General features: G+C 35.7%; 1 protein-coding gene across 1 annotated transcript; it reads right to left on the bottom strand.

The window, feature by feature from the left end:
• Positions 1–19,941: 19,941 nt before the first annotated feature.
• Positions 19,942–22,124, bottom strand: LOC145116635 (caffeoylshikimate esterase-like). Its single transcript, XM_079052955.1, has 3 exons — positions 21,368–22,124; positions 20,803–21,241; positions 19,942–20,475 (listed from the first exon to the last, which is right to left on the bottom strand). Exons 1-3 carry the CDS (start codon positions 21,908–21,910, stop codon positions 20,189–20,191), a joined length of 1,269 nt encoding a protein of 422 aa, XP_078909081.1. The 5' UTR covers positions 21,911–22,124; the 3' UTR covers positions 19,942–20,188.
• Positions 22,125–22,867: the final 743 nt, after the last annotated feature.

The raw sequence follows: 22,867 nt of genomic DNA, 5'->3' as shown, positions 1-22,867 counted from the left end.
CAAACTCAAGAACTTCCAAATCCTCTCAAGTATCATCAAGTTCATCATCCTAGATCACCAAAATCGTAAGTATTCTTCCTTTGATTTAGTGATACATAACCTTATCTAGTGATTATACATGATTTCATCCATGAAATCTCTTCATTTTGATAGATCTTCAAGTGTTCTTCGTTTCACGAAGAACACCAAGAACACACACTAGTGTTCTTGGATCCTAATCACCTTTACAAGCTTCTAATCAGTAAGTACACTATCCTTAGCTTGTTATCTAGTTGAAACACCTGATTAGAGCCTTGGAAACATCACTTTTAGCCAAGAACAAGGTGTTTACAGTCTAAGAGTATCTCCTTAGACTGTAAACTCTAATGAAAGGTGCATTAGAGGCCTTAAACCCTTCCTAAGGCTAAGCATGGTCCCTAGAATCCGATGCCTTTGAATGAAGCCCTTGAAAAACCATCATTGTGCAAAGATTTAAGGAGTTTACGGTTAGATCTCCTTAGACCGTGAACTCCATGACCGTAAGGTCATTGAACCGTGAACCCTTGGACCGTAAACCATAGAACCGTGAACACCTGGACCGTAAACCATAGGACCGTGAACACATAGGACCGTAAACCATCTTGACCGTAAATACTTATGGTCATGCCTTTTGGACCGTAAACTCTATAGTGTGGCCATACACCCTAGTTATGCAATCATATGTGATTGTATCCCTTAAATCTTAGAGTTTCCTAGTCTATAAGGGTGTTACCCTTCTTAATTAGTTGTTTAGACACTAATTACATACACATATATGCCATTATATGTCATTTAGGACCCGTTGTGTCTCGGGAGTTCATTCATGGAACTTCTCATCCTTACGCGCGTATTCGTTTGAATCACCAACATCAGGTGAGTTCATACCCCGTAATGAATCTTTTAACTGTTTTAAATGCTTTTAAGGGGGGGGGGGAATACAAGTTGAACACAATTATAATTGTGTAAATGTTTGCTATAAACATCTTTCAAAAGATTGCTTATGTCTTTTATAAGTGATCAAAACATTTCAAAAACTCTTTGAAAGTTATATTACTTTATAGTTTTACAAAACTCCATTTTTAAAGTACAAGCATAACTTAGTAGATAAATGAGTCTTTTCAACAACAGTTCAAGTAAAACATTAGTAAACTATAATAGGTATAGTTTAGGAAGACACTACTCATTACTTCTAGTACAATGAAGCATACAAAGAGTCAGTTCATACATGAGTCAGAACATATAATATGAGAAACAGAACATACTATATGAGAAACAGAACATACTATATGAGAAACAGAACACATTATATGAGAAACAGAACATACTACATACTAGACAGAGAGAACATACAATACATCTAGTACATACAATACTTATACAAGTATACTATAACATAAATGTGAATCACTGTTTCGAGGCATGGCATCACCTGTCATGGCTCGATTTGTAGCCAGAGTCTCCTGGAGGGAGAGCGTGAATTTGGGTATAAATCTATATTGGATTGACTATCCTACACCTTGATGTTCGCTACAGTGGGACTTGCAAGTCTACGGGTGCCAAATGTCAATATCTTTCGACATCTTTCATTGTCGTGTTATTAGTCGATAGTATGGTGCAATCATATCACATTATACCTTAAATAACAATTGGTTTAAGGTAGGTAGTACATCAGTAGTTACTATAATACAACACTACAGTACTATTATTATTTCCCCATTGCATTCACATTGTGATTTTCTCACATAAACAGAAATGTAAAAACTATATTTTTGGTTAATGATAGTCTCACTTGGGAAAATACACACTTATACAAGAAACAAACATACATAACATTAGATGCCTTGGTAGAAGGCTACGTTTAGTAGAAAGGACCATAATGCTAACCTTATGATTCCTTAATGTATACATCAAAGGATATATATATATATATATATATATATATATATATATATATATATCAATAGGATCCGACAGGTAATAGGATGTGTGCTCTCCGCTTCATTTCATGTTCCTTGTTTGGTTGTGGGCTTGGAACGGATTCACCCAGTCTATTTTCTATTCGATTCTAGATATATATGTTCAGTACACATTAAGTCAACATAAGGGTACCGGGTATGGGTCAAGTCATAGGACACAGAGTCAATGCACAGTTTTCTAGTACAAAACATACTTTCCAAATCAGAACTTTTGGTATACAAAACTAGAAACTTACCAGTTAAGGGTTTAATCCATTTTATTAAACCAGTATAAACTTAAAGGACCTTAGGTGATTAACTCTATAATACCTTAGTTTATACATCATGGTTATATATCATTAATACCCAATAGGTAGTTGGATGTGTGCTTTCCGCCTTACTTCCTGTTCCTTGTTTGGTTGTGAGCTTAGGGCAGATTCACCCAATTAACTATCTATTCGAGATTAGATCATATATAGCCAGTATAAACTAAGTGATTATAGAAGTAATCACTGTGGTCACCATTTTATTATAAGAAATAAGGGTTTTCTTAAAGAATCTTTTCATTAAATATAAAGGAACCATTACAATTAACTCCATGAGTAACAAGTGAATACCCCAGGGTTATATACAACAATGATCGAACAAACAATGGGATGTGTGCTATCCGCCTTACTTCTTGTTCCTTGTTTGGTTGTGGGCTTAGGGTAGATGCGCACAGTCGATTGTTTGTTTACTCTGAGTTTTATGTAACTTGTATCCATTTAGTACTCATAGAAAGGATTGTAGAATCATTTGTACGTATCTTTCATCAAAGTAGGAAATATAGGATTTTCTAAGAGGAACAGGCGAACTTTTCTAAACAGAACTCACATCTTACTACATTTTCAACTACATTTTACAACAACTTTCTACAACTTACTTACATCACTAAAATCTTATGAACTCACCAGCTTAATTGCTGATCAACTCTTTCAAATAACTTGTATTTTCAGGAGCCTGGTAGACAGGTACTCGTGCTGGGAATTCAGAAGATGGAGCATAGTAGCTTCAAGTCTTGTTTTGTTATTTGATTTTGTATTCTATGTTTGTGAAGACACACATTGTAAACACTTTCTTTCTAATGAAATGGTTGTTCATTACATTTCTTACTATGATGCATGTCTTGTGATACTAAACATGACGTCCTCCACCCCCGAACGTTTCCACTGTTCCGGTTTTGGGGTGTGACAGATTGGTATCAGAGCATTGTTTATAGTGAACTAAGTATATCAACCGATAAAAGGTATACAACTATAAATACAATGGGGCTTAAGTGCTCTGGATAATGATATATTTTAAGAGTATAACGATAAGTTATAAAAATATACCTACTTGCTTATACATGTACATACTAGACCAAGTATCACAAGAAGAGCAGAACTAAAGTATTTAAAGGTTGAACACTGTCGTCAAACCTGAACAGTTATGTAATCATAGCTAGGATCAATATAGCCTGATCAACTATATTCATTCGAGATGTGACCGACATGTGGTTGGGAGCGATGTGGTGTTGCAACAGTCTTAAAACTTACCTAAACACCAGTCAAGAGAATTCTAGATCAAGTACATTAGAGTTAGAATACTATAGGAGTATTCTATGATACTATAACGCGATAACAAGTTTAAAACATACCAAGTAGATTACATTAAAATACTATAGGAGTATTTTAGACACCATATAAATAAGTTATGTGATAACTTAAAAGACCCTTACGGATAGGTCTATAATCTTACAGTGTATACTCCCAAGGTTATATATAATTGAGATTTTATAGACTTAGAATTTGTGATCTACGCTTCACTACCTGTTCCTTGTTTGATTGTGGTTTTGGAGTAGGATCACTTATTCGAAGGTCTATTTAATGTTGAATTATATACAACCTGTATACATTGTACAATTATAGGAGGACTCTGTAAGGATCACCCCATAAAGTTACCATTAATCTCATAGATTCTTTAGTCACTTCCATTCTCGCACGACAAACCCAGATAGATGTAACCACTTCCTCATAGTAGACAACAGAAGAGTCAGGAGGAAACGTGAGCAAGTTCATGAGGAGCTTTCAAAGAAGGATCAACCGAAGTAACCAAAAACGTCTTATGCGTCACACTAATAAATATTAATCTTGTTTAACATAATGAGCGAGTGGAGACACTACTCACATTATATGTTAGGATTATTTTCTTACATGCAGCTGGTAACAGTTATTCAGGTAAGAGATATTCATTCGAGGATAGCCATTTCAAATTCATAAAGTTTATTAGGTATAGACTCTTTTATGAATTGCTTCCAGAACCCTGTGGAAGTCAGGACCCGATACACCCAGAACTAGGATAACCTTGTCTTTTCAGCTTTCGGCTTGTGTCCATTGCTTTAGACTTATTCCATCTCATCTTTGTATTCTTTTACCAAAGATGCCTCCTCGCAGATCAAACAGACGCACTACTCTGATAACTCCAACTCCTCCGCCACAATTCGATACTGCTGCTCTCCACGCAGCGATATCCTCCGTAGTGGCAACTGCTCTAGCTCATTTCGGTGAAAGTGGTACCTTGGGATCTGGTAGCGGTACCCACTTAGCCAACCCCAGAGTTTCTCACGGACACCCAAGGGAGTGTTTGTATAAGGACTTCATGAACTGCAAACCTAATTCCTTCGATGGAAATGGTGGAGTCATCGCTCTGATGCGATGGTTCGAGAAAACAGATTCGGTCTTCGAAATCTGTCCGTGCCCTAAAGGGAGCAAAGTGAAGTTTGCTGCCTGCACCTTCTCTGACAGAGCCCTAACATGGTGGAACAGCCATGTTAAGTCACTGACCCTATCAGTGGCTAACTCAATAGGTTGGGAGAACCTAAAAGAGTTGATGCTGGAAGAATACTGCCCGTTGGGAGAAGTTCAAAAGCTGGAACAAGAACTATGGGAGCTCACAATGGTCGGCTCAGACATAGTGACCTACACTGACAGGTTTAGCGACCTGGCAGCACTATGCCCCGGGATGGTTACCCCGGAGAGCAAGAAGATAGAAAGATACATCTGGGGCCTGACTGCTCCGACCCAAGGAGATGTGTTGTCTTCTAACCCATCCACATTCGATAGCGCCAAACGCCTGGCCCAGCGACTCATTGACCATGGAGTCCGCCATGGTGTAGAAGTCCTCGTTCCCGAGCCATCAAAGGGAAAGGACTATAATAAGAAGTCGGGGAATAAGAGGAAGAAGAAGCGAACAACACATGACACCCCGCAGGAGGAACAATCGAGTACTATGTACGCCGCCACAACACCTGCTACTCCAGCACCTGCCAGTCGATATGCTGGAACCCTCCCGAAGTGTTGAAAGTGCAACTATCACCACACCGGAGTATGTCGGGAAATGCAGTGCCTGAACTGCCACAAAAAGGGACACACAATCCGTTTCTGCAGGGCACCGGCTCAACCGATCTCCCAAGTCCCCGGAGTTGAAGAAAACCAAGCCTGCTATGGCTGTGGTGAGGCTGGACACTACCAGAGGGACTGCCCGATAACAAAGAACTCAGGCGCGGATGGACGAATTTTGATGATCACCGCAGGAGAATCGACCTCGGAGTCGCCATCGAGCAGCGGTACGTTTTCGAAATAGTAATTGCTTTCAAAAATTAATTTATATTTATATAAGATTAAAACTTGGGGAAAATACTTAAAAAGTAATTATAATAACTCACATATTGAAATAGATCACAGTATTCAAGAGAACTAAAAGATCCGTTTAGAGAAGCTATGATGGCTTAGCATATACATCAGGGTTGTGCATAACTAAGATGTTGCAGACTTAGAGTGAGTAATTCCGCCTTAATTCCTGTTCCTTGTTTGGTTGTGGATTTGAGGCAGAGTTACTCAGTCGAATGTCTTATTCATCTTAAATATTCATAACTTATATATGACAGGCGATCGTAGTGGTACCGAGGAGGATCATGATATAAAGTATCATCACCAGTTATCAAAGCACTTTCATTTGTATGTATGCGCACATAGCGGTACGATACGTAGGAGTGTTAACATAAAAGGGAAAACAGAAAGCACTGGAACATTTACAAATAGTACATTGTCGAACACACTAGGAGTACATTGTCGAACACACTAGGGATACATCATCGTATAACAGACATTTCTTTCAAATCGGCCAAACTTTGTTCGGTAGAGAGCCCGTTACTATCATTCGTCATGAATTAGCGTGGTCCTCACCATACTAAGTTCATATGTTTCTATCGCCTCGACCGTCAAGTTCGCAAAACCTTCTTCATTCATATCGACGGTCCGACCTAAACCTCAGTTTTATCTTTCGTATTCTAAACCCCGAAGTACTCATGCGAAGAATACTTTGTCCTCCGAAGCCTTATCGTCAGATGTCCGCAGACCGTCACCAAATACCACTCGTCCAACAGACCAAGATCGAGCACAGAGGCTATGTACGAATACACCCACCTATCACTATCAAGTGTATGCGCAAGGGTGGTGTATGATTATGATTACGCAGATTTAGTATGTGTGCTTCCGCCCTATCTCCTGTTCCTTGTTTGGTTGTGGACCTGGGGCAGAGTCGCACATCCGACCGTCTAACTAATCTTAATTATATACGACTTGTATACACGGGGTAATGATAGATGGACCAAGTGTGAATCCTATCATGAACACTAGGGCAAAAATTGCCAGGTCTACGAGTGGGTATTCTGCAATTCAAAGGAGCGCAACCCCAGTAGTACTGTAAGAAAGCTAATTTCGGGACGAAATTCCATCTAACGGGGGGATGATGTGACAACCCGAAAACTTTTGCTTTGAAAGCTCAGTCAGTCAACTCAACTGACTGTCAGACTCACTTCTAATGAGTTCTAGCACTGTTTAAAGTCTATTCTGAGTATTCTGAGACTAGTGCATCAAAGGAATCGGTGGGACATGCAAGTCTACGGGTGCCAAATGTCATTTCTTTCGACAGTATGGTGCAATCGGTGGGACATGCAAGGAATCTTTCATTGTCGTGTTATTAGTCGATAGTATGGTGCAATCATATCACATTATACCTTAAATAACAATTGGTTTAAGGTAGGTAGTACAACAGTAGTTACTATAATACAACACTACAGTACTATTATTATTTCCCCATTGCATTCACATTGTGATTTTCTCACATAAACAGAAATGTAAAAACTATATTTTTGGTTAATGATAGTCTCACTTGGGAAAATAGACACTCATACAAGAAACGAACATACATAACATTAGATGCCTTGGTAGAAGCCTACGTTTAGTAGAAAGGACCATAATGCTAACCTTATGATTCCTTAATGTATACATCAAAGGATATATATATATATATATATATATATATATATATATATATATATATATATATGTATATCAATAGGATCCGACAGGTAATAGGATGTGTGCTCTCCGCTTCATTTCCTGTTCCTTGTTTGGTTGTGGGCTTGGAACGGATTCACCCAGTCTATTTTCTATTCGATTCTAGATATATATGTTCTATACACATTAAGTCAACATAAGGGTACCGGGTATGGGTCAAGTCGTAGGACACAGAGTCAATGCACAGTTTTCTAGTACAAAACATACTTTCCAAATCAGAACTTTTGGTATACAAAACTAGAAACTTACCAGTTAAGGGTTTAATCCATTTTATTAAACCCGTATAAACTTAAAGGACCTTAGGTGATTAACTCTATAATACCTTAGTTTATACATCATGGTTATATATCATTAATACCGAATAAGTAGTTGGATGTGTGTTGTCCGCCTTACTTCCTGTTCCTTGTTTGGTTGTGGGCTTAGGGCAGTTCACCCAATTAACTATCTATTCGAGATTAGATCATATATAGCCAGTATAAACTAAGTGATTGTAGAAGTAATCACTGTGGTCACCATTTTATTATAAGAAATAAGGGTTTTCTTAAAGAATCTTTTCATTAAATATAAAGGAACCATTACAATTAACTCCATGAGTAACAAGTGAATACGCCAGGGTTATATACAACAATGATCTAACAAACAATGGGATGTGTGCTATCCGCCTTACTTCCTGTTCCTTGTTTGGTTGTGGGCTTAGGGCAGATGCGCACAGTCGATTGTTTGTTTACTCTGAGTTTTATATAACTTGTATCCATTTAGTACTCATAGAAAGGATTGTAGAATCATTTTTACGTATCTTTCATCAAAGTAGGAAATATAGGATTTTCTAAGAGGAACAGGAGAACTTTTCTAAACAGAACTCACAACTTACTACATTTTCAACTACATTTTACAACAACTTTCTACAACTTACTTACATCACTAAAATCTTATGAACTCACCAGCTTAATTGCTTATCAACTCTTTCAAATAACTTGTATTCTCAGGAGCCTAGTAGACAGGTACTCGTCCTGGGAATTCAGAAGATGGAGCATAGTAGCTTCAAGTCTTGTTTTGTTATTTGATTTTGTATTCTATGTTTGTGAACACACACATTGTAAACACTTTCTTTCTAATGAAATGGTTGTTCATTACTTTGCTTACTATGATGCATGTCTTGTGATACTAAACATAACGTCCTCCACCCCCGAACGTTTCCGCCGTTCCGGTTTTGGGGTGTGACACGTAACCCCAAAATACGTTGCTATTTCTCGAAGACCGGTTCTAAAATCGAAAACCCGGCAAAAACCGGACCCAGAACCTGAACCGGTAGAACCGCCAGGCCGGTTCGGTTCTTGATTTTGGCCGAAGCCGATTCCCGGGTTGGGTCCGGGTCGGGCCGGTTCCGGCCGGTTCGGTCCTTTTGCTCATCCCTAGCTAACAGATTCAATCCTACAACGGTTAGACTCAGACGAGAGTTGTGCAATAAGGCCAAATCCCTCACCCTAAGACCATTTAACCCATGCAATATGTGACCTAGCGCATTCACTCAATAGTTAGGTCACACACGAAAGAGTCATACACAAACAATAATGCATTCTACAAGAGATAAGGCATCATATATCAAACAATTCTACCATGCAATTCCCGAAGATCCCTAGCTTATCACTAGCATGCTGTTCTAACATATCAAAGAAAAATCTCAAATAACTGTGTGGTAACTTGGGGTAAACTTATTGGCTTCGGCTGATCGTACACATCACATCCTTCCTTGATTATTTTTGAAAATTGTTTTGGAAAATCACTTTTAAAACCTTTACTTTAAAAATCATTTTTAAAACCATTTTCCTTAGTTTGAGACTGGATTCACACGAGTGTTCCTCCAATTCACTCAAACCAAGGCTCTAATACCAACTTGTAACATCCCAAAAATTTCAACAAATTTTAACTTTTCAAAACAACCCATTTACTAAAGAGGTGTTTACAAAAACCATTGTTTCCAAAACATTATTTAAAATCGGAATTGTTTACAACATAGTTTTCAAAATGTTTCCATTATCATAGTTTCCCAGAAATCATAAGTTCCAAACACATGAGGATATGTATGGTCACGCCTTCACCTTGCCACTGTCCACTGAAGAACATGAAACCATAAACCAAAACTGTAAGCATGAAGCTTAGTGAGTTTCCCCTAAAGTACCAACACCCAATCAAATAGCACATATATAATAACAACATGCGATGGGTCCATAGCTAAAAGATTGGATTACCCCTGAGCCTACAGTATGAGTTTGGCTTGCCTATCAAGCTCACAACTCATATCTGGCTTACTCCTGAACCTATAGCATAAGTATGGCTTGCCCCCGGGGCCCACAACTTATGTCTGGCTTGCTCCCTAGCCCAATCAGTCACTAGACTGGCATACAAATGTTTAGCCCTCAGTACGAGTCTGGCATACCAACCGGTCCTCAGCTTGTATTTAGAATGCTACTGAGACCTCAGTATGAGTCTGGCATGCCCTAGCCGGCTCTCATCTCATATCTGGAATGCTATTGAGCCCTCTGTATGAGTCTGGTATGCCTGCCTCGACCCTCATCTCAAATCTGGAATGCTCCAGGTTTTGTTGGCTAACGCACGGAGTAGTACAACCTCAACCCAACCCAATACGCCGACATATACAGATAATAACATATACTGATAATCATACAAACAGTGTCACAGGAAATCCTACAGATCTACCGAACTAGCATATCAAACTAGCATGCATATCTATTCCATACTCATCATATCAACGAATATCAGGTCATCAAACCAATGGGTCGGCCTTGGTGCCTTCGACCCGAAAGTACAGTGAAGAAAACTCACCTCTCGATCTAATCCATAGCTGATGAGGTCTCGACTCCGAATCTCAGTTCCAACCAATACCTATCCATCCAAGTGACCAATATTCATCACAATCCCAAAATACCAAATAGCCAAAATACCCTTAAGATCAAACTTGGTCAAAGTCAAAAGTCAAAGTCAACAGTCCATGTTGACTCCAACACGCCGTGTTGACTTGCAAACACACCGTGTTCCTCCCGCATCCAACCAATCGGGAAAGCCCCATCCAACACGCTGTGTTGTCTTGTAAACACGCCGTGTTTGCCAGAGTTCCAGCAGCTTAATCCATTAAGATGCTTCCTTCGATTCCCAGAGCTCCAAAGCTCAGATCTGGACCAAAATGATACTAAAAAGCATAAAGTTTCCAACTTTATCCTCTGGGACTACTCCAAAGGGTCCAAAACCCATCTACAAGGCTTGAAGATGCAAGGACTTAACCAATAAGCACTTAATCCTTGAAGATGAAGTCCAATAATTTCCAGAAGAGGTTCTAGCACTAAAACCATCCCAAAGGTCGGTGATTTATAGAAATACAAGTCCAATGTATGTCTTGAACCCAAATTAGGCCAACAAAGGGGATTATGAACTAATATTTATGCATGGCATCAAAACTCAACTATAAGCTAGATCCAACACTCTACAAGGTCACCTTGACCTGGAGATTCATAAATTTGCAAACTTTATGAGATCTAACCATTCCAACTTTCAAGAACAAGAAGCAAAAGGGACAAAACTCAATATCTAGCAACATGGAATGATAAAAATCGGATCTTGGAAACTTACAAAGGTCCAGAAGAAATCAAGTTGAAGGATGTGGGACTTGCTTGCTGGATCTTGCTTCTTTCTTCCAACTTCTTCCTTATTTTGCTCCAAAAACACCACACTAGCTCACAAATGAGAGGGAAATATGATTAGGGTTTCCTCAGGGCTTAGGGTTGGGGGCTGATGGGGGCTGAGGGTGACAAACCCTAGCCTCCACTTTCCTTTAAATAGGGAGCAAAACCCGAAAATTAGGGTTTCATATCCAACGAACAACATGCCGTGTTCCAGGAGGCAACACGTCGTGTTGCTCTTAATAAGACTCGTGCCTTATCTTATCTCGACACACCGTGTTGGTGCCTCCAAAATGCCGTGTCCAATTTCAAAAAGGAGATTTATACCCACAGTTAATCCTCAAATTCCGGATGTTACAGAGTGTGATTTGTTTATCTTCAGACTGAGGTGAGTTCCCTTCACTATACCCATGGGTCGAAGGAACCAATGTGGCCCACTGAATTATGTTTAGAGGTTGATAGTTGTCTTTGTTACAATTTCCTGCTATGTTTGGATATGTTTGTTGTCTCTGCGACTCTTGTTGTTATGATTATATGCTAGTTGTAGGGGTGAAATAGACCCGATACCGGTTGAAAAAGAGCGAAGGGGGTGAAATATACCCAGTACCGGTTGAAAGAGACTGAAGGGGGTGAAATATACCTAATACCGGTTGAAAAAGACCTAAGGGGGTGAAATAGACCCAGTTATGTTTTGACTGTTATGTATGTATGGTATGAGGTATTTTAGGGGAGCTAACTAAGCTTTGTGCTTACGGTTTTCAGTTTATGTTTCAGGTACTTCCAGCTCGAAAGAGAAGGGTCCGGCTTGATCGCACCGCATCCGCCAATGTTTTCCGCATTATGTGATTTTGAGATTTTATACTCTGATGTTATTTCACTATGATACACTCTTGGTTGTTTTGACATGATTTTTGAATGTTTTGGAATGAATTAAAAATGAAATTTTTATATGAGATTTTGGGATGTTACAAGTTGGTATTAGAGCATTGGTTTGAGGTATTTGGGCATACTCCGGGTGTGTCTGAACTCAAACTGAGGATTTGGTAGATTTTCATAAAAAGAAATATTTTATTAAGAGATTTCTAATAAAAGAAGAGGGTGTGATGCGTGAAATCAGCCGAGCTCAAGAAAGTCTTCCCAAGATATCCATACATGTTAAATGTTTTATGCTATTGTATGAGAATCACATGCTAGACTAAGGCTAAGGATCTGCTCAGTATTGCATGATAGAATGCTAGGATAAATGCATTTATGTGTCGATTGTACGAGTTTATAGATTTGCATGCTAGTATGAGATTAGTTATCTGATAGGATGGCCTGTTTAGGTTATGTTCTTATTCGAATTTCTTAATGCTCGAATGTTGTGTGCTTTGTGCTTTTAGGAATTCTCATTAATACCAGCGTCGCTCCATCTCCACCACGACTGCCACCATCATCATCACCAGTTAGAGAATTACTTAAGAATCCAAGGGTAACATCTATTTGACAAGATATATTTGAAATCACAAGAAAAGATTTAAACTTTGTGAAGAATACGATGTTTTGAGAAGACCAAGGAGAAATGACCAAAATTCCCTCATGTGCATATCACATGTGGCATGTTGACGACTCCATCAAATGGACATACACAATAAGGGCCACTGATTTTAAGGTTTCATCAAAAGGAACCATCTTCATAATGATTGTTTTAGGGACAAAATCAGAATCATAAGGACCGTTTGTGAAAATTTTCTAATTTATATCATTTAAGAAATCCACATCAAGAGAATTATATTTTCAATGTTTATTAACATTCAAAGACATGACACACATTACATACATTAGTCTTTATTATTTAAACTATGTTTTATTGTGCTTATTAAATAAATCAAATAAATGATAGAAAAAATACTAAATTTTGTAATTTTTTCTATATAAAATATAATATTAATTTACTTTATATCCTATCATGATTCTTTATTTGAATTCTTTTTCTAATTCATACTTTCAAACTTCATGAAATTCAATGAATTGTAGATTGTTCCAATAAATGGATAATATTTTTTAATACTCTTCCCAAAAATCTAATTTGATCTTCATATATTGGAGCAAACATAAATTTGGTGAAAAATTGGAAGCCTATTATTGACAAATTTAAATCTAAATTCTATTGTTCGAAAGCTAGCAACCTTTCTTTCTTTCTTTTTTGTGGGGGGGGGGGGGTTACTCTTGTTAAATCCCTTTTGGAAAGTGTGCAACTTTACTACTTTTCATTTTTAAAAGCTCAATTGAAAGTTGTTGATATCTTAAAAGGAATTAGAAGAAGATTTCTATGGGTGGGCTTGAAGATAGAGGAAGATAAATTGGGTCTCTTGGAAGACCATGATCAAACCAAAGCATCATGGTAATTTAGGAATCAGGTGTCCTAGGTCTTTAAATGTGGCTCTCTTAGCAAAATGGAGGTGGAGACTCAAAATTGAGACTAATAGTCTTTGGTATAGTTGTATTACTTCTTGGCATATGATATCTCGTATTGATGACAAACCTTTTGCTAAAGTCATGCTCCCCGAAATATGTCTTATAATTTTGAGAATTGACATGGATTTGGAGAAAGTGGAATATTTATTTTGATAGCTTGATTTTAACGTCACGATTCAACCAAAAAAATTTCATTTTTATTTATTAAAATATTTCAGAGTATGATTACTTTATACGGAAAACATGATGCGAATGTGCGTGTGTACAGTCGATCCTTTCCCGTCTCATGATCTGACGGAGTACCTCAAAACACTTATAATAAACTGGGTAAGCACGGATCTTAGTGAGTTTTCCAAAACACCATACCTCACAATACATATACATGCTACAAACAATGGCTCACGACCTTTCGTCGACCCACCAATAATATGTGTATTTATAATTACGGTCTGCCTACCATTTCATCGTCAACACACAGGTTTATAGGCTCCCAACCAGTCGTTGTTCCGTCGTCAACCCTTTCTCTAACCATAACGAATAATTCAAGTATAACAACACTTAATCACATACAGACTATACTTCGGCTCTACTAGTACAAGCACATGGAAACTATACTTCTACTAGCTTCATATATACTAACATTAAGCACCTAGAGGTTATACTAGCATCCTAACATACATGGATATATAATGTAATACATAGTATAGTGAGATAACTCACCCGGAAAACTAATCATATGATTAACATTTATCTTTCTGACGATTCAACTGGCGGGTAACGCGTCTATTGAGTATTAACCTATAATATTATAAATTATTAATATCTATGTCAATCTGGTAGAAGTTTGATCCTTCACTAATTCAAAATATACTTTCATGGTTATCAAATAAGGATCAGCTAGGTAGGACAGTTGAGAGGCGGGATCATTTCGGCATATAGCTTTTCTGAAATCCAACAACCAAGCCAACACACCCTTTCTAGACACCTCTCCCGTAAGTAGACAAATTGGAATATTTAACTGAAATTAATGACTAATTTGGTACATATAGGTTCCTAATAAAACCTATAAACATAATTATAAGTTACCCTAAAATTCTAGTAAGCGTAGCTTAACTTATAGAGTTTCTAGCGAAAACTGAGAAATTGTGTGGGCAGAACTTCGACCCGAAAGCTTCTATTTGTCAGGCCCCTAGCAACTCAGGGTTTCGCTAAACACTCTTAAAATCTAAGGAAATTTGGACCAAAGGATTCAGAAGAAATCCAATGGAAAGGATTGTGAAGGTGTGAGGAAATGAGTGTTTCGTGGTTGCTATTTAAAGAAATACAGCGGAGCGTGTCGCGCCTTATATATATATATATATATATATATATATATATATATATATATATATATATATATATATATATATATATATATATATATATATATATATATATATATATATATATATATACACGTCGCGTCTTTTGGTCAACGTTGATTCTGCCGAATGGTGCCATGTGTCTGAATTCTGGTGTTACGCATCCCACCTTCTAGAATCCCTTTGTGCATATGAATTTCCATTTTTTCTAAAAATCATATATCTCCCGTACAAACTTCGTTTTCGACGTTATATATATATATATATATATATATATATATATATATATATATATATATATATCCACGTGTAGCAATCGATGAGTACTACCACTTTTATTTAGACTCTGTTGGCTAATTCTCACTCTATTTTAAACTCATATTTTTATTGAGGCTTATATTGTTAAAATCTAGGGTTTAGGTCATTTTTGGTCACTTAACTTTAGGTTTTGTGCTTATTTGGTCACTTAACTATTTTTAAGTTTTAAAAGGTCATCAAACTTTTGACTTTGTGCTTATTTAGTCACTTAACTTTTGGTTTGGTCACTTAACTGTTAGATTTGTGCTCATTTAGTCACCTAACTTTTAAAATTGAGCTCATTTAGTCACTAAACTTTTAAGAACTTTTTAAAGTTTAGTGACTAAACGAACAAAATTTTAAAAATTAGGTGACTAAATGTGACTAACCCAAAAGTTAAGTGACTAAATGAGCACAAAGCCAAAAGTTTGATGACCTTTTAAAACTTAAAAAGAGTTAAGTGACCAAATGAGCACAAAACCAAAAGTTAAGTGACCAAAAATGACCTAAACCCTAAAATCTATGTGAAAATCATAACTCCTTTATATGATCTCCATTCTCAACTGTCTTTATATTGATGGATTGGTATTTACGAGATCTTCAACTCTCGTTTACATTTTTTCGGCTAACAGTCAACCGATCTTAATTTTGATTTCAGTGTCGCACATTGTCGTACCGAAACTTTGACAAATCATAACTTCTTTATACAAAGTCATATTTAGACGTTCTTAATATGCATGCTCTTGGAATCACTATTACTACGACTTTCATGATGATTATTTTGGCTAAAAAGTAATACATTTCTACTTTGAATTTTATAAAAAACATGTTTATATTGTAAGGCGAAAACGGGGTGTTACATTGATAGAGAGGCATTTGGGGGCGGGAAATAACACATATTTTTGGAAAGATAAATGGCACGATGAGAGTTTTCTCAAAGATATGTTCCTAGAGTTGTATCGGATTGAATCTAACAAAAACTGTATGGTCAAAGATACAATTCAAGGTAACAGTGGTAATGACCCGTATTGGGAGTGGCTGAGAAATCTTAAGAGGGGCATGGAATTGTCGTCGCTACTGGTCTTATGTAACAAGATAAATGTGGTTCCTCTATCTATGCTCCTAACTCTTAGCTGTGGAATTGTAATTCATCAAAGACTTTCTCGGTACAATCCTTACGGATGATTATGGATGTTGTGGTTGCAATTAACAATTCCAATAAGTTCAGTTGGGTTAGTTGGTTCCTATTAAAGTTAACTACTTTACTTGGAGACTTTTTTTTGGACGGGATCCCTATTGCAATCAGCCTTCAGGTTCAAAGTGTTAGCATGACTTCAGGTTCAAAGTGTTAGCATGACTTCAACTCTCTGTACCTTTCGCGCTAGGAGTAATGAAGGTGTTACTAATTTTTTTTCCTTTGAATGTTCCTTTGTTGTTACTGTTTGGATTTGGCTGCATGGGTAGATGGGTTTATTTTTGTGTTTTGTCCAAAAAATAAAGTAGATCTTTTGTCCAATCTAGAGAGTTTGAAGCTAGACAAAAAAGTTTAAGTTGAGGTGAGCCTCTATCTATGCTTTATTGTGGTCTGCTTGGAAGGCGATAAATGATTCGATGTTCAAGCATATTCGGGGGAAACCCGATGAATATAGTATATAAGATTCAAATTATTTCCTTCGAGTGGTTAAAACGTAAGTCGAAATTGTATGTTGTTAAAGTGGATAATTGGTGTTGTGATTCTAATATTTCTTCTTGTATTTTGTATTGATCTATCGCCTTGCTAGTTTATTTAATATATTTTGCCGCCTTTCAAAAAAATCTATTATTTATTTGTTTGTTTCAAAATAATTATTTTTATTTTTTTAGTAGATCTAATAACTTTTAATAGAATAAAATAATTATAAATTATATTTTTTAATAAAAACTTTATTTGATTTTGTTGCTAACATATGTAAAAGATTTGGTTTAGTTGACTTATATACGTAGATAAATAAAAAGGTTAATTTTATGAAAGGTAACAAATTAACTAATGTGTTTTAAAAATATTATTAGACTAAAAAACACCAACAAATTTTAATTTTTCTTTTTAAAATACCATTGTAACCTGTAATAACTATTTTTTTCTGTCATAATGATATTTTAAAAATATAAGTTATAGTTTGTTATATTTTCATGTCTTTTTTAGTTCAATGATATTATAATAACACTTTATATAGATCAACTACATTTTGTCATTTTCATAATTTTTTTTTATCTCACAATTTGATAATCATATTTGTTTTATTTTTTTAATTCTTCACACCTGTTTATTATCTAAAATGTTATTTATTTTGTAATCCTAACAATAACAAATCAATATGAATCAATTTTTAAGACAAATATTATGTTACAACATTCACATTTTAATAAAAATCATGATCATTAAATAATGAATGTTGTAAAATAAATTATTTTTGTTTGAAAATACATCGAAAATATAAACTTATTAATTTTGATATGTTTAGTTACTTTTAAACAATGAAAGAGTGTATAAAATTAAAAATCTAGCTAAGTTTATTTTTTTATCATAGTTTTTGAACTGTGACTGTTGTAATGTAATATTTTATTTGAAAAATAGATTGACGTATAATAGTTATGATTATAAAATTGATAAATTATATATCTTTAGATAATAGACAAATGCGAAAAATTAAGAAATGAAAGAAAAAAACATGATTATCAAATTATGAACTAAAAATTTCTATAAAAGGTAATGAATCTAACCTAATAAATAAAGATCTTTTTGTTACATGTCATCTTCTCCTTCATTTTGACACATGATATTTTCTTGTAATTTTGATTTACTTATTTTCCACTTGTCATTATATGGATGTTGTTTTACAGTTTTCAAAAAATATCACCTAATGCTACTAATATAAATTTATTAATTCTTTCTACAATTAACTTTCTTTCCATAATGTAATCATTATCTTTATGGCAATAAACATAGCCTATATACCATTATTTTTTTAAATATTTTATAAGATATTTTTTTAAATGACACCTAAGAGTATCAATATAAAGTTTATTAAGACTTTCTAAAACATTTCTTCCATAATTTACTTCCTAAAATTATGCCTATGTACACACTCACTACACCGTTATACCGTTTTTTGTAAATTGAAAGAGAAAAAAGACTTGATAACTTATTTCATTTCAAAATAAACGTTTATATGTATACATGTCATCTAACCTAATAAATAAAGATCTTTTTGTCACATGTCATCTTCTCCTTCATTTTGACACATGACATTTTCTTGTAATTTTGATTTACTTATTTTCCACTTTTTCCACTTATGGTGTTTTTCAATTTTAAAAAAATGCCACTTAATACTACTAATATAAATTTATTAATTATTTCTACATTTAGCTTTCTTTCCATAATGTAATCATTATCTTTATGGCAATAAACATAGCCAATGTACCATTATTTTTTTAAATACTTTATAAGATATTTTTTTAAATGACACCTAAGAGTATTAATATAAATTTTATTAAGACTTTCTAAAAAAACATTTCTTCTATAATTTACTTCCTAAAATTATGCCTATGTACACACTCACTGTACCGTTATACCGTTTTTGTAAATTGAAAGAAAAGAAAGACTTGATAACTTATATCATTTCAAAATAAACGTTCATATGTATACATGGAAATTTGGAGATATTATACGTGGCATAAGGATATGCTATACACATGGAAAGTTAAGTTTTTATAAAGTGTGTATTATATACATTCTTGAAGGGCTATATATGTAAATTATTTAAGTAAAATAGACGGATTTTTTTAATATCTTATAAGATTTTAATTTTTTGAAAATGACACATAAGACTACTAATATTAATATAAAGTTTATTAAGAATTTCTAAAAAAAAACCTTTCTTCAATAAATAAAAAAAAGTTTTTAGACAATAACGGTAAACTTAACAATAAGATATATAATGTTGTATTAAAAATAGACTTTGGAAATTCATGATTAACATTTGTTTTGAATGTTTACTTTAAATAATGGTTAATGTTTACAGCTTCATATTCAACACTTATTTAAAATGCGTCAATAGTTTTTTATTAGTATATATATTGAATTACTTAATTATTCTCAATTTCCTTTTTATTGTTTTCTAAATATTTTATAAAAATGTTGTTTACACCTTGATATTTTTTTTAATAAACTTGTGTAGTACACGGGTCTCACACCTAGTTATATAAAATGTTTTGAAAGTACTATGACCAAATGCCAAAAGTTAAGAAAAAAAAACGTGATTATCAAATTGTGAAATAAAATAACTATTAAAAAGTGATGAATTATATAAAATGTTTTAGAAATATTATGACCTAAAGAAATGGCTATTATAGGTTGCAATGATATTTTAAAAACAAAAGTTTTAAGTTTGTTACATTTTGACAAATGTTTTTTTTTAAACTTTAATAGTATTTTAAAACATTTGTTATCTTATTATGACATTAACCTAAAATAAAACTAGTTTTCTAATAGAGAGTGGATTGGGTTGTTAAGTAGTGTAAGATAGTACAATGTGTATGGTGCATCCCACAATGATATTAACTCCAAACTTTTAAAAGTCAACGTTTACTTGCATACAAAATAAAGAATTCAACTGTTAGCCTACAAATAATAACAATCAAATAACAAGGACATCCGGCCATGCTCATATTGATTGCACCATTGATCTTGAAGCATTGCAATATTATTGATTATGTTAGGAAAAAACTTCTACAATCATTGATGAACAACACGAATTGTTTCCACTATGCTTACAAAGATGGGGGGAAAGTTGTTTGGATGATGAAATGATCACTAAAAGGGATGTATATAAGGTGATTGGAAACACCGAAGATGTTTGTATACATCATAATGAACATCCCCCTCATGTGCCCATAGATTGGAATGAGCTAAAGTTGCATTCAGAAAGTCACCAATTGATAAGTTTCATCTTCATGATGGCCGTAGTAGTCGCAAGTGCCAACCTTACCCGTGGTATCATAGGACGCATGGTTACATTGGGAAACGCGTACCGTGGTGTCATAGGACGCATGGCTACACCGGGAAGGGCGTACCCTGGTGTCATAGGATGCACGGCTACATTGGAAACGGCATACTGGTACTTTATAAACCTTTGGTTTTTATCTGGCATTATACCCTTTACATTTGCGTCTTTTCTTCGGTTTTCGCCAAATTCGTCCCAATTTCTCTTGAAACCTATAAAACACATAAATGAATTGAAATAACCCATCAGAGACTAAAACATTACATTTAAGCGAAAATATAATGCAAAACCATAAAAACATGACTCCACAACAAAACAATCATATTTGATGCGTTTGCTTTCATAAAAAGTAACTTATTTATGTATTTCCACAAAACGATAATTGGATTATAACAACAAACATATAAGGTATCTCTAAAACTCATTTACCTCTCACAAATCACTCCAAATACCAAAATACAACATTCAAACTTGAGACTATGTTACTTAGTGTTTAATCAAGTGAGATTTTAAAGAAAAAAAACATTAATTAGAATTACATGTAGGGCCAAACTTCTGAGCCTTCTCATCAATCCAAGCTTTCATATCTCCCAACACAATAGCAGCAGATTCATCTGGTTCCCCTTGAATCAACGAATGATACAGTCCTTCATAAAGCTTCAACTCTTTATCTTCTTTCGGAGTTGCAGCCTTCTCATACAGCAGCTCTGCACCAGTATGGCTTGCCATCCCGTCGGCTGTTCCGTGTGCAACAAAAAATGGCACGGTCACCTTCTCAAAGTTGTCCACTACGTACTTTGTACACCTCGCCACCTCTCTCATCGTCCCCACCCTTGGTTTTCCGGCGTATCGTTTTGGATTCATACCTATTAACTTCATCTTCTCCGGATCCCTGACCCCATTTGCCCTCGGACGCATCGGCATCGCAGCCCACGTATCCGCCAGTCCGAACAGTAGTCCGTACATTGTCAAATGGAACTTCAATTAAGAAATCATCATAGTTGTAATTGAATCAGAGAATCAAATTGAAAAATCTAGATCTGGGATCTGTGGGAAATATGAAATAGATTTGAAGTTGAAATTGGAATTGGAATTTGAATTTACCTTGGAGGGACTCGTGACTTCGGGTATGATCAAAAGGGGGGACGCCAAGATCAAACCGGACCACATGTCGGGTTCTGATTGGAAGTACATAATCATGGTGATTAGTCCACCCATGGATTGCCCGAAAAGGAACGCCGGGAGATTACGGTACTGTTCGCTCCGGCGAACACTAACGAAGAATGATAGTGAAGTTGCGGCTGCTTTATCGAAGTCTCCAATGTATCCAGGGAGTCCGTCGGATCCGCCGTGACCAATGAGGTCGGCGCCGAAGACCGCGTATCCCCACTTGGCGTACGCGATGCAGATCTCCTGAAAACACCAGCTGATGTCGCCTCCGTATCCGTGGGTCATAAAGACGACGGCTTTAACTGGTTGGTCTTCGTCTAATGGAAGCCATGACTGAGTAAAGATTTTACCGTTGGGGGTTTCGAAGTGGGATTTGGAGTTCCGGACGCCTTGGGATTTGTAGTATTCTTCCTCCGGTGTATCACCCCAGAAGAACCGTGGCGGCGTGGTTTGTGGTGGAGTGTTCGGCGGTGGCATGGTTAGTTGGAGTTGTGCGAAGAAAGTAAAGTGTTGAAACTTATAAAATTGTTTCGGGCCAACTCCTTTTCTATAGAGTTTATGACTTATGAGTAGTTGTAGGATATCTGCGGTCGACTAGAATATGTGGTTTTGATTCTTTTCACGGAGATGACCATGAAAATAACTAGGAATTCGTGTATTACAAGCATCATTCATTCATTCATTCCACCAACACTGCAATAAAAAACAAGAATCATTACGTCTTGACCTTATGGTGTGGCAAGTGGCAACTACTCCATACCTAATATTTAATATTTTTGAAAAAAGATGATAATGTCGTCGACTTTTACAAGTATGTAAAACGAGAATAAGATAGGATGCTAATTTTGATATTTTCGGTATACTTACGTGTTGTTTGTTTTTTTTTAAAAAACTCTTCAAACAACTTTGTGATATGCGGCGCAGCACACGCGTAGTATTTTTTATCCCGCAGTAGTTTGTTTTTTTTCGCAGTCTTCAGTGTCCGATGATGTGCTACACAAATTACAAGATGTCATATTAGCTCTAGAGAGGATCTCCTTAGCAAACACAATCTGTGAAAAAAAACAGATTGTTCGCAGAACGAGTAGCAACAATGTCGAGAAAAAAGGATAAAGTACCTAACTCCGTCATAACAAACCCAGACGAGAGACGAGTAATGACTCTCGTGATGAGAGATGGGTTGGAAGCCATGAGAATGATATCATCTAGATAAAGGAGGAGATAGATAGTCTCTGATCCACGGTGAAACGTGAAAAGGGAGTTATCTAATCGACTGATGAAGCCAATGGAGGAAATATAAACCGCAAATCGTTGATACCAAGCACGCAGAGCCTGTTTGAGGTCATATAAGGCCTTGCGTAAGCAACAAACATGATCAGGGTGATGTGGGTGAACATAGTCAGGTGGTTGTTTCATGTATACTTCTTCTGTTAA

The sequence above is a fragment of the Lactuca virosa genome, chromosome 5 (assembly GCF_052849685.1).
Source record: "Lactuca virosa cultivar CGN04683 chromosome 5, Lactuca_virosa_CGN04683_v6, whole genome shotgun sequence".
In the NCBI taxonomy this organism is placed as follows: Eukaryota; Viridiplantae; Streptophyta; class Magnoliopsida; order Asterales; family Asteraceae; genus Lactuca; species Lactuca virosa.
The sequence above is the reverse complement of the archived record's forward strand: the minus strand, read 5'-3'. Positions and strand labels throughout refer to the sequence as shown.

Excerpts from the sequence above, each read along its gene's own strand:
- LOC145116635 (XM_079052955.1), bottom strand. The coding sequence starts at position 21,910 with ATGCCACCGCCGAACACTCCACCACAAACCACGCCGCCACGGTTCTTC. Across the intron at positions 21,242-21,367 it reads AAGTCACGAGTCCCTCCAAG|TTCCATTTGACAATGTACGG; the intron begins GTAAATTCAAAT and ends TCTTAATTGAAG. Across the intron at positions 20,476-20,802 it reads TCAGAAGTTTGGCCCTACAT|GTTTCAAGAGAAATTGGGAC; the intron begins GTAATTCTAATT and ends TGTGTTTTATAG.